At 40.2% G+C, this 21434-nt stretch overlaps 1 protein-coding gene across 1 annotated transcript in view; it reads right to left on the reverse strand.

Annotated features, from left to right (window-relative positions):
- Positions 1–382: 382 nt before the first annotated feature.
- The window catches only part of LOC309409494 (polycystin-1-like protein 2), a gene marked incomplete at both ends in the record, with an annotated part of 42017 nt that continues 20965 nt past the window's right edge, over positions 383–21434 (reverse strand). Inside the window, 23 exons of the mRNA XM_082005653.1 lie at positions 383–508; positions 1327–1458; positions 2612–2713; positions 4114–4324; positions 6015–6175; positions 6519–6646; positions 8122–8255; positions 9316–9643; positions 10504–10689; positions 11405–11545; positions 12955–13051; positions 13517–13748; positions 14540–14768; positions 15684–15897; positions 16426–16652; positions 16803–17002; positions 17521–17667; positions 18022–18200; positions 18416–18517; positions 18741–18971; positions 19401–19594; positions 20000–20225; positions 20886–20985. Of these exons, the coding sequence (XP_081861779.1) occupies positions 383–508; positions 1327–1458; positions 2612–2713; positions 4114–4324; positions 6015–6175; positions 6519–6646; positions 8122–8255; positions 9316–9643; positions 10504–10689; positions 11405–11545; positions 12955–13051; positions 13517–13748; positions 14540–14768; positions 15684–15897; positions 16426–16652; positions 16803–17002; positions 17521–17667; positions 18022–18200; positions 18416–18517; positions 18741–18971; positions 19401–19594; positions 20000–20225; positions 20886–20985 (4027 nt within the window). The remainder of the gene's footprint in view (positions 509–1326; positions 1459–2611; positions 2714–4113; positions 4325–6014; positions 6176–6518; positions 6647–8121; positions 8256–9315; positions 9644–10503; positions 10690–11404; positions 11546–12954; positions 13052–13516; positions 13749–14539; positions 14769–15683; positions 15898–16425; positions 16653–16802; positions 17003–17520; positions 17668–18021; positions 18201–18415; positions 18518–18740; positions 18972–19400; positions 19595–19999; positions 20226–20885; positions 20986–21434) is intronic.

Here is a 21434-nt window from a genome sequence, read left to right on the forward strand (position 1 = left end):
GCGGCCCGCCGGCAGGCAGCTGGGCCCCGAGCCGGGGGCGGGAGCAGGCGGCAGCCGGCGGGGAAGGCGGCCTAAGGAGGTCGCCATCTTGCCGTGGTGCTTGCCTGGCGGAAAGCGAGCGGTTTTAGCCAAAGGGCGCAAGAAGCAGTGTTTATTAAACACAGATGCTAAGTCTACAGGAAGTACACGTAGAACACTTTGTCTTAGGTTTAACATTATTTCCTCGCTAATACTCTATAACAACATCAGTCAGCAACAGTTTATTGGTTGAACGCCACCACATTGTAGTCAGAAGCCACGATAACCTAAGTCTGGCCGCTGCAGCTAATAGTTAAGAAGTAAATCTTTCATCCGCAAAGTGGCTTTTCATGGTGGTTATCAGTTAATCGTTGACAGGTGATTTCAGTGGATCATCAGTGAATGGCTTCTCTTCCTTCTTGCATTTAATCCCGAAGAAACTGAAAAGTTTCATCAGCATTAGATCAACAATCTCCTCTTCTTCTGAAGCCTAAAATAACAACGAGAAGTTAGTCGGATGCACAGCCCAGAGGCGGGGAAAGTCACGAGGGAAAATCTGTGTTTGAGGTGACATAAGCCAGCTTTCACTCTAAGCAGAGCATGAGTAACTGCCAAATCATCATGCAAGTATTTTTATCAAGACAAAGATCCCAGAGGAGCATAGGTGAGCATAGACATTGCAGATGAAATTTTGCCTCTGTCAAAGCCCATGGAAACCTTGCTACAGGAGCCTGGAGTCTGCTTGCCAGCTACCATAGAGCTAGTGGTATATACAATGAGCTACCCACCATTTCTAGATGAAGTAAATGAGAAAAGCTAAATATATCTTGTTTTCTCTTGACTGTATCCTTTGTTTTCTTCTCCCTTGGCTTTGTACTGTAAAGGAACTTTGGACAGTACTGCAGTACTAAGCTGGATTTCACACCATGCTATCAATAGCTTGAATGGGTCAGGCACTGACAGTGACGTGTTTAAAAAGAGCTGTAAAGTCCTCATGGAGACAGTAGCAGTTTTGGCACGGATTTCAATGGAGCTGGGGCATGAGTCTAAGACTTTTTTGCTGGATTTAGTATGTGAACAGAATGCTACAAATCAGAACTTGTACTAAATCTGAACAGAGCCCCTCATCTGAACAGGAATGGACAGTGCAAATCTGGAAAATCTGAAGTATGCTTTATGAGTAAATGTTGTCTTCTTAAGAGTAGGACTGAATTTACGGAGGTTTCATTTGATGGGAGAATACCTAAATCATGAGTAAGCACTGCACAATAAACATTAAAAATGGCAGGAGAGCTTAGATGAACCCACCTGGTAGTGCTTCTGCTCTTCACTAAAAGCAACCAGAATCACGGAAATGAACAGATTCAGTACCACAAATGTCATGAAAATTATGCAGGATCCAATTAAGAACGAGCCTAAAATTGGATTGTAGTCCAAGACCTGCCGTATTGATAAGGTAAGACATCATATTTTGATTGTAAAAACAAAAGAACACCCCCCCCCCCCAACAATACAACATTCATACAAGCAGTTAGGACACAATAGGGAGTTTGTTTCTGAAAATCCCTGTGGCTTTATGCTTTATATATTATACATATATATAAAAAAATGTTTTCTTTTAGTCACTTTCCTATGTTGATATGATATAGTACAAATATGATAGAATATTTTGTATATATGAATATGGGCAATCTTTGGGGTTTTTTTAAGTGTTTGCATTTGATTGTAAGGGTGTGAAAGTTTCATGTGAAAGTTGACAAGCCTGGAGATCTGTTTATCCACAGAACAGCTGAAGCCCCATTATGACTCAGCTTTCAAATTATAAATGAAATATCTGTATGCTTTATATGCTTTTGTTTAGTAGTGTCTTTACAAAGAAGCCCAGTCAGACTGTCACGGACACATATCAACTAATGGTTGTGTAAAAATCCCAAACCATTATTGTCATGTAAGCTATAACATAGGAATGTATTTTCATGAGTGGGATGTAGAGGTGAAAAGCTTCATGCCCACTTACTGATCTTCAAAGCTACCCATACCCTGTTGGATCCATGGTCTAAAAACATCTACTAGGGAGGACTTCGCTCTCAGAGATGTCTGAGAACTAGCTTAATCCACAGAGTCATTCAAAGGATATTGTAATATTTGAAAGAATTTAATGAAAAAGTCAAGAATAATAAAAATGTAATGTAAAGTTCCCTTGTGGAAGGCCTTGCCTTTCTTGAGAAACTGATGGATGTGCATTCAGAACAAATGCAGGGCATTGCTTACATTTCTGTCTGTAGCTTTCTAAGACAATTACTCAAAACTTTCAGTAGTCAATAAGTAACACATCTAGTTAAAACATCCTCAATGAAATGTTCGTTATGAGCCTACCGATGGTCAAAATGGGATGTGAGATATATTTCACTCGGTGTCTTTTTCTTGTCTTGATGAGTGGTTACTTTTGGTGGCTGCTTTAGGAGCCTGTGGAACTTGCAAATTGAGATTAATGTCTAGCACTAATCGGAAGTCTGTTTGCTCGTTCAAAGCATATTTGATAGCTGAGCTGCTAATTACACAGTGGTAAACTTCTCAAAGTCAGAGGTGGTACCTCCTCATAGTTGAAGATTCCCAGCTGAAGACTGACCATGGTCTCTGCTGAATCAAAGAGAGTTTTGTAGGAGCAGAGCTTCCAGCCAAATATCAAGTTTGTCTGCAGAGGAAAGAAGGCATATCTTGTGTCATGATCAGAGTACTTGCTGCAGAATCAGCTAATGGCTGTGGTATTCAGAGAAAGCTCTCCTAACTTGTCATCAGAGACATCAAGGGTTTTTTGTATTTTGGGGTTTTTTTGTTTGCAAACAGGGGAAACACCAGACAAGGTCACAAAAGAAGACTAACCTAGAGCTAAGAACTGGATTCATACTTTCTGAGTGCGTTTAGCTGTAAGACCTTTTATCATAGATATTAGAATGCCTTATATCTGCTCATCTTGCCCTAGATATGTAAAAAAATCTGCCAATACATGACAAAGTCATGAAAGTAATTCAGCCCACCTCCAAGTAGAAAATTTATCCCTACATAATTGTCCAAATTGATTATAATCACAAGTACTTGCTTTTCAGTGCACAAATCCTCACAAATAGGCAACCTCCTTGTTTGCCCTCAGTAACCAAGGTGTTATTTTCTTCATTTATATCTTGTGGGCCTCCTGTGTCTGATTTAAACAGGGGCTGCTGCAGTCTCACCTTTTTCTCCATCCTTCTGCCTGTTTCTTTCACAGCTCCATCACTTGCGTGATGGGACAACAGGCTGGGTCACGGAACTGATCTCATCACTAATTTTACCTGTTAAGTTTGTGGCCACGCCAGTGCCTAAAGCTGTTCAGCTGATAGAGTGTCAGTGCTGGGGGGAGAGATGAGGAACGTGAAATCAGGCAGTGCGAGACTGCAGCAGGTCCTGTTTGTCACAGGACCTGTTTGCCCTTTACAGGACAGTCTGCATTTGGTGCAGATGGTTTCCACTTTTTCAGTGATTTTGCAGTTGACATGTACTGAATTTCCCACATTGCTTGCCAGAAGATTTACACAAAGCAGTTCAGCTAAAACAGTAAATATACATAAATAGTTGCAGTCCAATAATTCTTTAATCTCAGTAGAATGAAAATACAATTTTATGTGTATAGTAAGTATTCCTATAATAGGCAGAAAAATAATTATTTCCCACTTAAAAACTAGCCAAACAGAAAATGGCACTTGTTGCACTCTCCCAAATTTGAGCTTCATCCAGAAAATTATTATTCCTGTACTTTGTTCTTTGTCACACCTATTACACAGAGATAATCTTTTTTTTTTTTTTTTTTGGTCTCAGTGTTTGATTTTTGTACTGGATTTCAGTTTGCGAAGAACAGACAAGTGGATATTTTAACTTCTCTTTCACTTATATTGAAGACTTGGACTCCAAGCTACTAACCTAAGCTGTAGATAGGCATCTTTATTCAGTTTTACATTTCAAATACAACATTTGTGTTGTTTTCAGCATTCAAAAATAATTAATTTAACTTGACAGTACCTGGATGCAGACTGCAGACAACAGAAACCACATGGTACTTACAGCAATGGAATAGGCGAGGAACATGATTGCAATAACAGTGATGAATCCAGAGATATCTCCCCATGCCCTCCTTAGAGTCGAAGTGATCATGTTTAGTTTAGGGTTGAGCCTCAGGAGATGCCACAGTTTCACTGTGGAGAGAAGCACTAGGAACGCAATCAGGTAGCCAAGAACGGCATCGGCTCTTGCTGTTTCATTAAAGCTTACACAGCTGTTAGAAAAAAGAAAAGATGTAATAGACCGTGCACACAGAAGCCTGTGAAGTGTATAAATGAGTATGCTGGAAAAGCCAGTCACTCTGTCCTTGTTTTCAGTGGGCAGCTAAATTGAGTTCTTGCTTGAATATTCCAGTCTGTACTTCCTGCTGTGTGCGCACAAAAAGCTCAGTTGTACATGGCAGAGGTTTTTTTTAACAGCACTAGCTAGAGCCAAGAGAGGGTCTAGGCTGTAGCCCAAATGCTGCTGATTTTTAGCAAGTCACAATTTAAAGGCAGCTAATGCAAATTTACTATCAAATTCTGACCCTTAGAAAGGAGGAGAGGTCCTTCCCTGCATGTGTAGTTGGAGGGGTTGGGATTACTGGTGCTGTGCAGCTAGCAGGATGCATTAGCTGTGACAGGATTAACTAATTTCCAACAAGTTGTGTGAGAAAGTACTGCAAGGAATGATGTAAAAGATTGGAGGTCAGAACTGTGATCTGTGACTGAGACGAGTCACGTCTTAATGTTAGTTGAAAAAAAAGCTTGGTAATACTTGTATTTACCCTTTTTGAAGGTAGCACATTGTTTGTACTTACAATTTTGTTTACAACAGAGGTGACTACAAAGAGCTTTTATAAATTGTGTATGCTAATATAGTACATGACCTATAGCTATATGGTATATGCATGCTGCATTAGCAAGAATGTAGCTGTCAGGTTAAAGAAAGTGTTTGTTCTTTCCTCTCATTCAGCACTTGCAAGGATGCATCTGAAATACTGAGTCCAGTTCTGGGCTCCCCAGTGCAAGAAGGACATTGAGTCCAGTGAAGGGCCGCTGAGATGGTTGGGAGTCAGGGTACAGGACATATGACAGAAGGATGTGGGAGCTGGGTTTGTTCAGCCTGGAGAAAAGAAAGCTGAAGAGGCCTCTAATTGCTGTCTCCAACTACCTAGTCAATGGTTATAGAGAGGATGTAGTAAGACACTTTCTGGAGGTGCACAGTGAAAGTACGAGAGACAACAGCCACAACTTGCAACAGAGGAATTCCAGCAGGATGTAAAAAAACCCTCTTTTTTTTCCTCCCACAGTGGGAGTGGTTCAGCACTGGAACAGGGCTCCAGGGAGCCTGTGGAATCTCTGTCCTCAGAGATACTCAAAATTTAACCAAACAAGGCCCAGAGCAACCTGATCTAACACCAAAGCAGGAGGTTGGAGCAGAGGCCTCCAGATGTCCTTTCTTTCCTAAATGATCCTGTTGATTCTATCACCTCTTTTCTGTGTGACCCTTTTTTTAACAGATTTTATCATTTTGCATTATGTATAAAATAAACCATTATTGTCCTCTAACTAATGTCTTTTTACAACAAAGAATGAGGCAGATTATCTACTATCTGGATGAATGTCCTGTAGCAGAAAGGCTTGTTGATTCAGAAGAGGATGATGCCCAGAGGGAACCAGCAGCTAGGCTAGGGAACTTGGTGCTAGGTGAACAAGTCTGCTGGATTTTATTAGAACTATCAGAAGAAGATCCTGTTGTTGACACACATCTAAGCCCTGAAATACTTCCATGCTTCATGAATATAGCCATACAGGGTAGCATTATCTAGCACAGACAAGCTGCTGTCTGGGAAGAGGAAAAATAGGTTTGTTTCTGCATAAGAAGCACCGACAAAGGATGCACTAATTAGCATTAGTACTTACTCCTCTTTGTGTTCCTGGTAGTAGCTGATGTCTCGCGTCCCAAGGATTGCTCGCTTCACAAACATTGACAGGGCACTCCAGCTAATCAATATAATGGCCATCTCGAGGAGATTCCACTTGCTGCGGAAGTATCTCCATCTCAGAGTCTTCATCAGTTTTCCCTGTGAAAAGAGGAATTTTACTGTTTCAGTCTCATGACTCCGTATCATACAATACACCTCTAAAGATTAGGGCTATCCCCTCCTCAATAAAGCAGGCTATTGCACATTGATAGAACTACATCTTGCACTAATTTCCGATTATGTCTCTCAAAAGAAGCATTCCAGCCAAATAAAATGTTTCCTTGCTATTATTTAATACAGATGCAGTATCTGAGTCAATCTTCCATTGATGCAAGTCAGCAGCAGCACTACTGAAATCAAGAACAGTCCTAAAGTTTTTGTAAGTGAAACCAAAACCAGACACAAGGTGATGCTGTCAGTTGAGCTTTCCATTGGGTCTCACCTGTGCTATCATGTAGTACACAATAAAGAGGAAATAAATTACTTCTGCTGCAACCACAAAAATATGGAGACTGTTGGTGTATGGGTAAAGCCGGACACTTTGCAGCTCTGCGCTTGTGAAGAAGACCCCTGAAAAGCAAACAATGTTCACTGCAGTGCTCTAATAATTACATCTTTCTGTTTTTATTCAAACAATTCAGTTCACCAGTAAGACTTCCGTACTCACATTCCCTTGAGACTGAATACAACTATCAAACTAAGATACAACTTATCAAGCTAAGAGTAGGGAAGTGATCGTACCCCTGTACTCGGCACTGGTGAGGCCACACCTTGAATACTGTGTTCAGTTTTGGGCCCCTCACTACAAGAAGGACGTTGAGGTGCTGGAGTGTGTCCAGAGAAGGGTAACAAAGCTGGTGAGGGGTCTGGAGCACAAGTCTTATGAGGAGCGGCTGAGGGAACTGGGGTTGTTTAGTCTGGAGAAGAGGGGGCTGAGGGGAGACCTTATCGCTCTTTACAACTACCTGAAAAGGGCTTGTGGTGAGGTGCGTGTTGGTCTCTTCTCCCACATAGCTAGCGAGAGAACGAGGAAATGGCCTCAAGTTGTGTCAGGAGAGGTTTAGTCTAGATATTAGGAAAAATTTCTTTACAGAGAGAGTGGTCAAGCATTGGAACAGGCTGCCCAGGGAGGTGGTGGAGTCACCATCACCGGAAGTATTCAAAAAACCTGTGGACGTGGCACTTCGGGACATGATTTAGTGGGCATGGTGGTGTTGGGTTGATGGTTGGACTTGATGATCTTAAAGGTCTTTTCCAACCTTAATGATTCTGTGATTCTGTGAAGATTTAGACTTGATTCTGTGAGTAACCTTATAAGTAGTCTTTGAAATTTTCCTCAAATAGGAATTTCAGGCAGTTGATGGCTTTTAGCGTGCTAGTGCTCTCTTGTATGATAGTATGATATTAATCCCATCAGGGCTGAGGTTGGATTGGACTACAAATGCAGAAATGTAGCCGGAGGACCTGGAGATATAAATCTGAATCTCATTCTACAAGGAAAACGAACTCAGTTTTGTGGTCTGGTTTGGGCATTTTCCAATACTGGGACAGACCTGAGGGAGGCTACTGCTCAGATTAAATATTTTTCTATGGCCCTCAAACTGGAATCTAGTTCACTATTTTCTTTGTTGCATCCAGATTATATATTACATGATAACACAGCTATATATTAGATAGAAGTCTTCTCGAACAAAAGAGACAGACTTTTTGTTTTAATCCTGTATTGATTAGCTGAAGTGATTAGGAAACATCATTTTTCTTGTTTCTGTTGTGTAAATTCTGGAGATTAAGTTTCAGTACCATGTTTTCTTCATCAGCAGATGACCACAACATAAGATATTCCATTATGGTCTGTATTACTGTGATGGCTACATTTTTCCTACGTGGTTTGATTCTGTCATTATTAGATTTATTAAAACACTTCTATTTACTGAATAAAGAACTAGGTAAAGGTAGGTAAAACTACATGACAGCATGTAAATCTGCACTTTTTAAGTGCATTGCTTGCTGTCTTCAGAAATGTGTAACTTAAAAAAGGTTCTCACCTAAAGCATTGGTTTCAAACATCAGGCTTATAATGCAGAACAGGTTGACATTGGCATTGTAGACTGTAAATTCAACAAACACTGCTCTTGTGAAGGTGTCTATCCAGACGCTGTTGAAAAGGTACTGGAGAGTTCTGCCAAAAAAATGTATAACCAGTGATCTAATTCATACAGGAGACAGCATCACATGGAGGATAGGAGTATTTGGATATTGTCATAGAGAAAGAGTAAGATGTTCAAGAGGACATCTGGTCTGTCAATCTGGAGACGGGATATTTGTACCATTAGTCTAGGTGGTAAGCTTCCTTTTGGCTCCTCAGGACAGGCAGGTATCAGATACTGGCCAGTGCTAAACCTGAGATGCCTCAGATATCTGATCATTTACCTCATATAAGTTCCTGTACAAATATGGATATCTCTGGCAACAGATAAATTATCTGTAAGTTTGGATCTCCACCCCTGTGGGATACTGCTTCTTGCTCATTTATCTCAGGTCCCTTATTTGCCAAATTCTTTTTGAGTCCTGGGTTTCAAGGCCTCATTTTCTATTATTTCATTTTTAAAAGGATTCTCTCTTACTATTCATACTTACATACAGGAGATTACTTGCAGTACAATTTCACTAATTCTTCTCTTTTAAGGTAGATACAAAATTGTCTGCAAGGATCTAGGGAGTATAAACACTGAAGAGAGATAAAGAAGCTTCACAGATCTTACTATGATATGAAAACAGGCAAACATCATAGTTCAAGCATAGTAACAAGGTAACATAAGATTAACATAAGATTTAGGCTAAATTATTTTCTCACAACTATTGACATCCCCTTAGAAAATTCAATATTTTAGAAGTTAAACACCAGACTACATCCAACACTGGATTAATACATGGATAGGATTGTTTTACTAGTTTTTCAACATTATATATTTCTGCAGCTGAGTAAATCTGGAATCCATGCATGTAAGTTAGGAGAAAAAGTTTCTAATTTTGGATCCTGGTTGTTACCTAGCATGGAGCAAGATGATAGGAACATAAACTACAATGATGGCAACACAGTAATATTTGCAATATCCAGCACAATGCACAGCAAGAAAACTCAGGATGCAATCTGAAATGAATCTTAAGTAGGGTAGAGGAAAGATCATCATTGATGCTACAGCAGAAACACTAATAATTTACAAGAATACAAGTGGTACCTGGAGGCATTTGTAGGATCAGTTCCCAGGTGAGTCACGTATCCCCCTCCCCTGTAGATAGCAAGTTTGCCCCAGATGGGGTGCCCTTTCAGCTGGGACTGACTCTGATACTGCCATGCTGAGCTCAAGTCAGAGGAGTTATCAAAGATCGAAGTATTCCAGCGTTCCCCATAATCTGATGTATCTTCTGTTTGAAGGGAATATGGAGCGTGGCATTCCTGAATCACATGCTGGAGTTTGGGAGAAATAGGGCAGGTGTCTCCTTTCACTCTTACTTGGCGAATTCGAGCACTACCCACCAGCTTGGAATTACCATCTGTAATGAATCCTAAACAGGAGAAGGAAAAGAGCAGTACTGGTCATATGACAGAACTACTACTAATATTTCTTCATCTCATTTATGATCCACTGATGTATTAATATTTTGCTATGGATTCTTTTCTAAAAAAACACTGTAAGCAAAACAGTCATGAAAGTTAAGCCCTTGTGTTGATTTGAAAGGAGTTCTTAGATAACATCCATCACTAACAGAGTTCAGTATCATTACCTAGCTGTATTTTATACAGAAGGAAACTGAGGCCTGGAGGAGAAAAATGGCTTGCTTCAAGTCACATAGCAGAGTAGCTTTATGTAGTGTTCACTTGACCACAGTTGGTCAGTGCCTGTCACGTCCAATGAACAACCCTGCTAATGTATTTCAGTATTTACTGTTCAATGTGAGCTGGAAAATGGGTCATATTTATTACTGGATATGACTGGATAGAAACCTGGTGATATTGCATAATTAGCCTTCACATTGACCTAAGTCATGATGCAGAGCTCTCCTGAGGCAAAGCTTTACAGTGCCACCTATCTGCCATTCTGGTTTTGAATTATGGAAAGAAGCTCGTGTAAAACTGAGGCATGTCTCTGAATATCTGGAATAAGTAATGTAAAATGTGAAAAATGTAAAATAACAGTGCAGAACTTTCACATTATATTAAAGATAACGAAAATATCAGGGCACATGAAACTTGGGGTCAGGCTGTGGGTTTTTGTTATCCACTAGTGTTCATATTATAAGAATCTGTACCAGTCTTATGCACTCACAGTCTCTTTCTCTGGTCAAATATGAGTGTGCAAGTTAGGGAGATGTATATAAAAAAAAGTGTTTCTAGCAAGCTGAAGTGAAACAATGTGACTTTGCACCTTTATATGATCCATAAAGATTTTTGACTAAGGTAGTGTTTGCCCACGTGAAGAAATCCTGGTAACTGTAGACATCATGGAATCCATCTGTAAAGCTGTTCTCAATGTGTTTGTTTAAGTAGTAGGAATTGGGATCTCTCTGCCCATAGGCAACCAGTAACAGCATCCATAAAAACCCCAGATAGGCTGGAAAAAACAAGAAGAGGCAGCACATGTGAGCTCAGAATTAACACTGCTGTTCAAAATGAATGGCATGAATGATTACGGCTGTCATCACTTATTAGGCTAAGGAGAAGCTTTGCTAGACTCTGACTGACCAGTGCTAATGAATTTACACAAGTTACTGCAACGTGCTGCAGTTTAAGCATATCACAGTTAGAATACGAGTAGAGGTCAAGAAAATGAGTGGGAAGGCTGGCTGAACACCAATAGTAGTGACAGCTCTAAATAAAATGAGTAGTCTAATTTTGTTTCAAGTGAAGTTGAGGAAATTTTTTCCATTGTTTTAAGAGGAAATAAAACCGTGGTATAAATCACTGTCTATGGATACTATCCACTTTTAGAAAGACGGCTTCCAAAGATGGCCTCCAGATTTCAACTTTGTTTAACTGCTGACCTCCTCCTTTTACCCTTTCTAACTTTTCATTAACCTCGCATGTGTCTGTAATGTGTTTCTTTACCATAAAATCAAGCCTCTAGCCACACATTTATCTCCAGCTAACATTCCTGCCTCCTTTCAGCTCCAAATGCCACTGAACAGCCTGTCTCTACACCATAATGCCTGGCAGAAAGCTAAAGATATGCCAAAACATTTTCATCCAAGAGAACAATATTTTCACTGATATAAAAATACTGATGAATATTACTGAATAAAACAAGATAATCTACATATGTATAGTACCCAGGATTTCTCTGATGAGGGCAAATGCTTTCTGCTCCTTCATGCAGCTGATTTTCATTTTCTCCACATCAGCTGCAGGAGGTGGCTGGTAAATATTGCTTATGCTGTCCCTTCGGGCTCCAAAGAGAGGATTTGAGTCACCTGTGAGTGAGAACAGTAAACCCTAGAATTAGTCAACAGATTATCTATGTCCAGCTTTTTGTTTCTTTGGACATTATAAGGAAACATTTCCGTTTGATGCTGTTCCTTAGGAAGACCGGGGATGTGATTTTAACAATTAATATAGTAAGGCAAACAGTGGGGAGGGAAGGAGCTCACAAACACACTGTAATTAGGTTTAGGCCCAGGTATAGTTCAGGTGTCTCCCTCTAGGCTGAGCATCTCAGAAGGTGATGTATTCAGAGCCTGAGACTGACCAGGGAGGAAGCTGTTGATCCAGATCCTTTGCTGTGCCCTAGGACTCCTGACTGTGATTGTAGAAACCACTGTTTGGTTTGTGGGAGTAGTACAGATACTTGTGGTTGTGGAAAACTATGTATACTGAGGACTTTCATATCACAAGACTTAAAGGAGATGGGAAATTTCCTTGAGAGAGAACTTGAGTTTTAGATACACTTGTCAGATAAAGATCTACCAATCTAGAAGAAGAGTGCATTTTGTGCTGGGTCACATGTTTAGTTTCACTAGGTTGTGGAATAGTTACAGGTGTTGTTGCAAGGCATGCCATGAATACTGAGATGTCTGCACAGACATAAAACAAGCTGCCATGCATATCTGATTTTTTTGATATGTCTGACATGAGAGCTGAAATATTTAAGCATAGCTACTGCATACTAATAGCACTGATTCATTAGTTTTGATTATAATGGCTTCAGTCAGTTTGCCACATTTTATTATTTTCTTTTCTGGATGTTCCTTGAATGTTGATGGACTAAAAAGCGATTGGCTATCCACTTGTACAATTCTTGATCTAGTATGAATCAATGTAGGAGAATACTTCTTTTTTTCCTGACATAGGCAAGCCAGGAATGGAGGGAAGGAAGGAGTCAAATACCAGTATCCTGGCAGCAAGTAGGTCCTCCAATAACAGGAGCAACCTTAGAACAGCGCTAGGGGAGGTTGTGCATGCACTTACATTTGCAGATGTAAAAACATATGGAAAAAGATAAACAAGGAAGTATTATTCTTTGGATCCAGACTTCTTATCTTTTATCTTTTTGATCTTGTGGTCTTTTTTCATTAAGTGTTCTGCAAGATTTATACAACCTAAATATACAGTAGTCTTTATATTTTCTCCAACTGGAACAAAATCAGTTATTTAGGTTTGTTTCCACTTCCACCTTGATCTTGGGAGTGCTAATGGGCAGGCACATAGTCACAGCACCTGTGGATTTAGTGATTTCTGCTAACTTTGTCAGCTAAGATTCAGGTATATAAAGATAACCAGTGAAGTTCTCAGTTGAGCTGAGTCACATATTTGTGCACAAATTCTCCAAAAAGTTGGAGAATGCTTCACTTTCTTTAATAATTTTCACTATACAGGCAGTTACCTGGTGCAGACAAAGGCCCATCAATAGCTGTGTTTTCTTCATCCTCGTGTTCCACCTTCTTCAGAACCAGAGCAAAAAATGCAGCAAATCCCAGCACCTGGAAAGAATTATCTATAGAATCACCATATGCCCATTTCATATAAAGAAGCTCAGGCTTTGACCTGGATCCCTTTGGATCCATGGACTGCAGGAGAACAATTGTGCTTTGGCTTTGTCATCATCAACATCAAATGTCATCATTTGTCTCATCAACAAGAGAACAGTGCACTGTACTGGGGTCCATCCAGCTAAAGTGTTTTTGCCATATGACACATCTTCCCTGGTCAGAAACCTCATCACGTATTAAACTCTGACAAAACAAGGGAGATGAAACTAATGGAGTTAATATCAGCAAAAGACAACAGAACTCTTGAAACCACCTGCTAACTCTTGTTTTAAGGGCAAAGAATTCTCATTTTACATGTTAAATCCCGTGGTTCTTTACCACACATTACATTGTCTTCCTGAAATGATAGTACAATGAGTTCATATTGGCCAGTGGTTGTATTTCTGAGGATCTCACCTTTAAGGGCTGAGTGATGAAAAGACTTTCCAAGAAGGAGATGGCCATGGAAATCAGCCACTTGATGGAGTTCTCCTTGCCATAATGCAGCCCATAGAGCATGGTGAAGAACCCAGATACACCACTGGTGGCTGCAACAAGGAACCATGCAATGAACACAAACCACCAGGGCAGCCCTTTGGAAGAAGGACTTTTCTTGCCATCACCGGGGAAGCTTGGAGCAAGGGACCACCTTGAGGTTCAACCAGAAGAGAAAAAAACATTCTGCAGTAGAACAGAAGCCAAAAATCACAGTCTTTCGGTTCAGTGGGGATAGGCAACATCTTATGATTTAAAATATCAATTAAAATAGTCTGAATTATTTTAACTAATAGCAAAAACGACAGTGAGCAAAGTTATGAGGAAGTGTACAGAGATCAGCTAAAATCAAAACTAGTATGATGGGCTTATTTACTCCTCAGTCCATGAATAATTGAACCTCCAGTAGAAATATTGACAAATAAAACCATGAGTGCATTTTAGCTGCTGGATACATCTGTTGTGATCACCATAAAGGCCAGAGAGATAATTAATGCTATTGTTTTTAATACTTTCAAATTATTTGTTAATTACATTATTAACAATTAACAATTAATTAATAATCCAACTTAATAACTGAAATATTTTTGCCTGCTTATTAATTTTTCTTTATCCATACATTTTAAGAGACGTCTGAGGCTTTGGAGCTCAGTGATCATCCCATCCCTTTACTATTATTTGGCATTGTATTGTAACATTCAGTTTTGGAGGCAAAAATGACAAAGAGCAATGATCTATCATTATTGTTTTTGTGTGCAGTTCACAGTGCATTGAAATTTCTTAGTTGCCTCTACGATAGTATAACAGTAAAACATGTTTCTACAGCTATAATAATGGTTATCTAGCACATATTAAGCAGTAATTATTTGGGCTCCGTCATCCTGAACAGTTTGAATTCATGACCTGAATTTACTTATACTGAGAATGAGGTGAGAACTAAGTTACCTCTCACTGATGGATGCTGATGAGCAGATCTGGTTCTCCAGGAGGTTCTTCATGTGCTGAACCTGACAGACAGCTTGTGTGTAACTCTGAGGCATCTGAAATTTATGGGGCCCCAGTAATTTCAGCTCCATTTCTACACGCTGGAGTTGCATGTACAAACAGCGATTGTAATCACTGTATTTCATCCGCTCACACATTCCCTTCTCTGGAGTTGGGCTTCTTGTTTTTTCTGCAGGTAAAGAATTTTTATTTATTCTTTTTTTAAAGAAAAGCAGCATAGTTATCCCTAGATTAAAATACTGTTCAGTACAAAGGTTAGCAGAAGTGGAGCTCAAGCTTATGAATGAGACAAAGTGAAGAGTAACATTGGAAGTGACATGTAAAAGCAACTTTAGTACTAGAGCTTTAATGTTTTTCTGCTGGAACGGGCTGGAATTGTTGCCAGGTGGCAACTTAGTAAAACGGAGGTCCTGAAACCTTAATAGAGAAGTTAGATAAGATCAAGGCTAATTTGTTCATAGATTACCTGTGCAATTAGTAGCTTGGTACACTCATTGGAAAAGCCAAATGCAAGTCTTAATGAAATCAGTGGGATTGTTTACTCGTGTATTATTGTTTAATTGAAAATAAATGAATGCCCAAGTTAAGAGTCAGACTGAAAGAAACAACAGCACAAGGCCAAGAAGAAATAAAAGGACAAAAGGACTGTGAAAAAAATGGTATTTTTGAGTCTTTATGCTATGAGATACTGATCCTGCTCCCAAGCCAGGCTGGTAGCTAACATTTAATTCTACAGCATAAGAAATAGAAATTTCACAGTGTCTTTACTCCATTGGGCAGTCAGTAGTGCACAGTGAAAGGACAAGAGGCAATGGGCAGAAATTAAAACATCGGAAAGTCTGTCTGAACATGAGGGAAAACTTCTGTATTGTGCAGGCAGTTGGACAATGGAAAAGGTTGCTCAGAGTATTTGTGGAGTCTCCATCCTTGGACATTAGACAATCTCCAGAGATCCCTTCCACCCTCAACCATTCTGTGATTCTGTAATTGCCAGGATTTAAGAGGAATTTGTGTCATCACATCCATCATTACCATCATTTTCACTACAAAGGTTTCAGTAGGCAGGTCACATTGTGTTGTTTACCTTGTATATCCATAGCACCTAATGTGACAATTATAGGGTCATCCTTTTTGTTCTCATCATAAAACTCCTGCACAGCTCTGTTCTGCTGACAGATGATGTCCTCAACCAATGCCAAAAGTGTGTTGATGTTAGTTGATTTTCCAAAATCTGATACTGAAGTGAGAGATGGAATCTTCAAGGCTTTAAAGAGTGAGTTGGCAATTCTTCTTATATCCTAGAAAAGACAGCAACGACACAGCAGTCACTCTGGCTGCAGTGACTTAAGCTCATGTGATCTGAAGGCACCACTGGCTGGGAGCTGCCCCAGAATCTCCAGAATGGATAATGATAGCATATCCTACAGTGCTGGATATGACGGGCAGATTTCAATGAGTTCAGCAAGACAGCTTTCAGGATTCAAAAATACAGCGTACCTGCACGAGGACCTAAGCTGAGAAAGACGGGGTCTGTGATACCTTTTGTCTTCACTGCCTTGCTTCATGTTTTCTTTAAACCCTGAACACAGTGATTTTGGTCGCACATAATTGTGCAAGGGCTGGAATGTACCTAGGCAGATCTTAATGCAGGTGGGGCTTCCATGTAGGTGGGTAATTGACCCGTGCGTAATTAGCTTTTCACTTCAGACAAGCTGAAGGAAGGGCAGCTGACAGGGAAGATTTCTGCTGTTAGGCTGGGAGGTCGGGTGGTGCATGGCAGCAGAGGGCACTGCAGGACTCGCTGGGGAGCAGCCACAGGGACTTGCCTTTATCACAGCCTCTGGAGTGAGTGAGACATCCTGGGTGACCTGTGGGGTGGGAGGTAGGCTTGGGGACACTCGACCATTTTTTCCTGGCTTCTTCTCTCTCCCCTGTGTGGCTGGGCGGGACCGTGTGTTCCTGAAGATCTGCACAATGAGCAGGTTGATGGGGAACATGAGGAGCGAGCTCTCAAAGCCAATCATCACTTCCTGCCATGTGAACTCGATCTTACCTGTCAATATCAAACAGAGGGGAGGAGTAAAAATAATCCCAGGAACCATCAGATCTCTCTCTTGTGAAAAAACGCATTTGTTTAACTGTCCTGCTTGTAGATTCTGCTGTCTATCTATTTCCCTGCCCAAGCAATGGTGAGAATTGTTACCCAAATCCATTTTCTGCTCAGCTGGATCCTTTGGCACTCCCCAGAACATGATGCTGGTCAGCATGGTGCAGAGAAGCAGTGAGAAGCAACATGACACGCGCTGGGCTCGTGTGAAGGAGCTTCGCGGGGAGCGGCTGAAAACTGAGTACCAGATGTGCCCATCCTGGAAACCCTTGGAGGTCTTCATGAAAAACAGATTGCTGGGAAGGAGGAGAGGGAAATCAAAATGATACATAGAAAGGAGAAGGGAGAATAAAGCTGTTGTTCTGGATCCTGACATGTTCATGCTTCTAGGCACTATCAGAAGAAATAATAACTATGAGAAATTACCAAATAATCATGGCTTGATTTGCATGGAATTGTCATAGCTCCTTATGTCTTTTCCTTCTGGCCGCACCATGGAGGGAAAGCTAATCATGAGCAGTTTCTGTATAAATTGTTAGGGAAATTACACATAAAAGAAGATAAGATGCTTAGGTTTCTGTAGATCTTGTCAGGCTTTCCTTTAACACCAATATTTCCAGTGTGGTATTACTGTTAGGGTAAGGATTAGGCTTACTTAAACATCCTTCCTCTTTTCTTTGTTCAGAGCCCTTTGAGGGCAATGGAAAGACCTCCCTTATTTTCATTGTTTTCTAGGGGTTTGATCTTCTTTGTGTACTTGCTTTTCTAGACTGATTGCTATCAAGAGTAAAAATGTCCATAAAACAGAAGGTACCTGAACTGCTTCATGTCCTTTTCTGTAGCTACTGGGAACACTTTATCTAGGACACATTCTCCAATATCAATGGCTAACCAAGAGTTGCAGAGGAAGTACCATTTCTGATCCCATGCCAGGTCATGGACCAATACTCGATTCACATACCTGTCGGAAAAACATACAGGGCACATTCACATGTAACTGAGTGGGATGAAATTCAGGACTCAACAAGACTGTGGAGGACAAACTCTGTCTTTCAGCTTCTTAGGTTGTGTCTAAACTGTAAGGCACAGAACACATCCTATCCTGTACGGGACACAGGATATGGGAAGCGCTCCTGGTCCTGCAGTTTAGATGATGATTTGAGCTATTTATCTGTAAAAATGAGAAACTAACATTTCCTTCCTTTCTAGAACTGTAGAAAGGATAATTTTCAAGTGCTAGAAAAGGAAAACTGTTATCATTATAAAAAAATATTTGTGGATCTTTACTTCCCAGGATCTTCAGATCTCCACTTACCAGGTTGGACTGTCCCCTGAATTATCATGCCACAATCTAATACTCTGCAGTTCTCCAAGAGGGAAGAAGGTACAGAGTAGGAAAACATCCACTCCTCCACGCTCAAAGACTCGTGTATCGGGATCAGTTAGATGGTGTGGCTCACTCTCTCCTTCTAGTCCATAGAGGGTGAGAGTCACCTGGAAAATAAGATGGCAAAATGAAGACTTGCACATCTTGATCCTCTGTATGATTATTCCTCTGGCATACTCTTGCTGATTTCATCAAATCTAAGGACTTTCTGGCTTAGACATTGTATTTGAGCTGTCCTGTTTAATAGCCTCAGGTGCTCCATTATTCATCCAGTTCTCTAAATGAGTGCATGAACTGTCTTACTGCATAGTGCCATTGATACCTTGGAGGTCGTGGCTGCCCCGCAGCGGTGACCTGTAAAAACTGTCACAAGATAACGATACTGAGCAAAGGGGTCATTGTCTTCCAGTACTGTGATTTTCACCTGCAGAGTGACACAATACAAGCAGTGTGTTAGCTGTTTTGTAAGTATGGATTCCTTAAAGCTGTGGATAGGAATTTGTCATCTTGTGAACAACGCATATACTTAGCAGTAAACAGAGAGTTACAGGGAAAAGAGTAGGATTGGTTAAAGACTTCCTATTAAAACAGGCTAGGCAAAATGGGAATTGGCCTAAATACTTAGTCTTTATTAGCTGAAGACTTACTTTGGCATCATCCTGGATGTCTTTCCTTCGAGCCCAAATAACTACAAGCACATATATCAGAAAGATGCATCCTACAGTTGTCACCACCACAGGGTTGTCTACAAATGTACCAAATAGCTGTGCAGTTTTGCTAACATCTATGGCATTGGGTATGACGAAGAAGGAGCTCCCAAAGAAGGTCAGATGGTTGCAGAGGCACTGTGTGCTTCTAGGATTTGTTTTTGGTCCTACCTGAAAACCAGAAAAATTTCCTAATAAAATATTTGGCTTCAAAGTATTAGATAACTTACCAAGCAAATGCAAAGACAGTGCTGATGATGGTAAGTTAGTGTGGAGAGCTGCTATACAGAAAAGAATTGTTCAAGTTCCAATAAGGAATATTAATTCTAATGTCTAGCCAGAAACAGGCATTGTAATATAATATAGCCTTGTCAGAATGCTTCCATTTCTTCTTATATAGAAGCCCATTCCTAGAAATTGAAATGGAAGTGTCATTTGAAGCTTAGTCCAGTATGACTAAACCTGAGTTTATTAAAACATCTCAGAATGATCTTGGTCTGTAGTGTGAGTTCAATGCTATCATTTTACTACAAGATGGTGGTTATAAGGGCTGGCTTTGAAGTATATAATATAAACATTTTTTTGTTTCTCTCTACTTGCCTGACATCCATAGCTGTTCCAGTTCCCCTGGTGCTCATCCCAAAATACACAGCGGGATGCGAAGCAAGTGACAGCTATAGTTAGCCTGTCATAGACTGTGGAATCCATTCCCATATCTTGTAAAACCATGAAATAGTAGGTTCCGTCTCCAAAAATGAGTTGTTCTGGGCTAAGAACCCAGGTGTTCATCTCACCTGAACATAAATATTTTAGTTTCAATGTATATATAGAAATGCTAATTCAGAAGTATGCAGCTGTATTGCACATAATCAAATAAACAAACAGAAGAAACAGGCATGAAATCATTCTTAGCAACTCATTGTTCAAAGCATCTCACTCTTTGCTCCTGTTAGTGAACACTGTATACTAGAGATTGGAACCCTGAAGCATGACAAATTGAAACTCCTTTGAGAGTTTTCTTTCCAGTTAGATACCTGAACTCATGGTCAAGGCTCATTCTGCAAATATGCATGTGCTGTAAAGTTGTGGATGAGCACTCCCCATACTGAGTGCCCTTCACTTGCTATGGGTGGTGAAAGTCTTTTGGTTACATAAGCCCAGAAGGCATAAGTTCATGGGTCACTAACAAGTTGTCTTACCTCCAGTAGTTTTCTTATAGAACAGATGATTTTTCATGTCATAATTAGTTTCATTTGGACGATAACCGTACCCTAAGTAGAGTATTAGAGGAATGTCATGTTCAGATTCCAGGTGGATCACTATAGATGTGTTTTCTGAGGTGACATTGACTTGGAAAGTACTAAAATTGCCCAAACTCAACAGAATCTTATCTTCCTGAGTTGCTGAAAGCCTTGGTAACATTATCTGTTTTTAAACAGAAAGACATAGCTTTAAATACAGCAAAGCATCTTGCTTCTCTTATCTGTAAACACAATATAGCCACATGCCAGATCATCTTTTTTCATAACATAGGGAAAGCATGGCCAGCAAAAATATTGGCTTCAAATAATTTTCTTGATACTGCCAGCTAACCTCTGAAAAGTTCATCTGAGACCTATGTAAACTCACCACAAAGTCTGTGATCTTTGGTGCGTTACTGAATGAAGAGCTGAGATTGTAAGTGAAACACTGGCTACATGAAGGGCATATATAAACTGTTCAGATGTCAGCTTATACGTGGGCTAGGAAGCCCACACAGTAGTGATATGAACATACAGTTGTGGAGTGATGGAATCAGACATTATCTGGAGTCTTTTTCCACAGCCATTAGCATGCTCGTATCTATTTAAATGAAGAATAAGATGCCTCTTCTTAAAGAAAAGATAGAAACATTTGTTATTTCTTTCTTCACATGACACAAATCCCGCCACCACAAATGCAGACACCATGATCCTGTTATAAAATGTAATGAGCACTACCACCATTTGCAGTCATCTCAGAAGATGATAACACAAATGACCGTTTGTTAACAGAGAAAGAAAAAAAAGGGAAAAGAGGGAGAAGGATAGAAAATAGTGGGTTTACCTCAATGTTTTCCTTGAGATTGCTGACTGGTATGGTCAAGCCATCCAGATCAGTAAGACTTAGACCTCCCACTGTTCCACTGATGTCAAAACCAGTGTCACTGGAGAAAAAGGGATTCACGGCAAAGCTCACCATCTATTAGCAAGACGTTATCAATCAGTTTTGAGCTATTGTCAATATTTCATTATATTCATGCTCCAAATTGATGAACAGTGAAAGCTTGAGCTCAGACACAAACAGTTCTCGACTTAAAAGAAGCCTGCATCCAGATTTAAATAAGAAGCTGCCTTATAGCTAAGGTAGGTCAAACACAAACCTTGAAAGTGATTTTGATTCTGAAACGTGGTATGTGTACAACAATGTTTATTGTTTCCATTCATTGTAACCCTTTTGCCTTTTAGACACCAGATATCAAAATGCAATTGCATAAGCCTCTTTCAGAGTAGCTCCACCAAAGCTAGGCTCTGGACACCTCTCGGAATTAGAAAACAGAAGTCTGTTTCAGCTGTGATAGCAATGCACAGAATGTCAGAGTCATCTGTCCAATGA

The sequence above is a fragment of the Phaethon aethereus genome (assembly GCF_964289735.1).
Source record: "Phaethon aethereus genome assembly, chromosome: 13".
NCBI lineage: Eukaryota > Metazoa > Chordata > Aves > Phaethontiformes > Phaethontidae > Phaethon > Phaethon aethereus.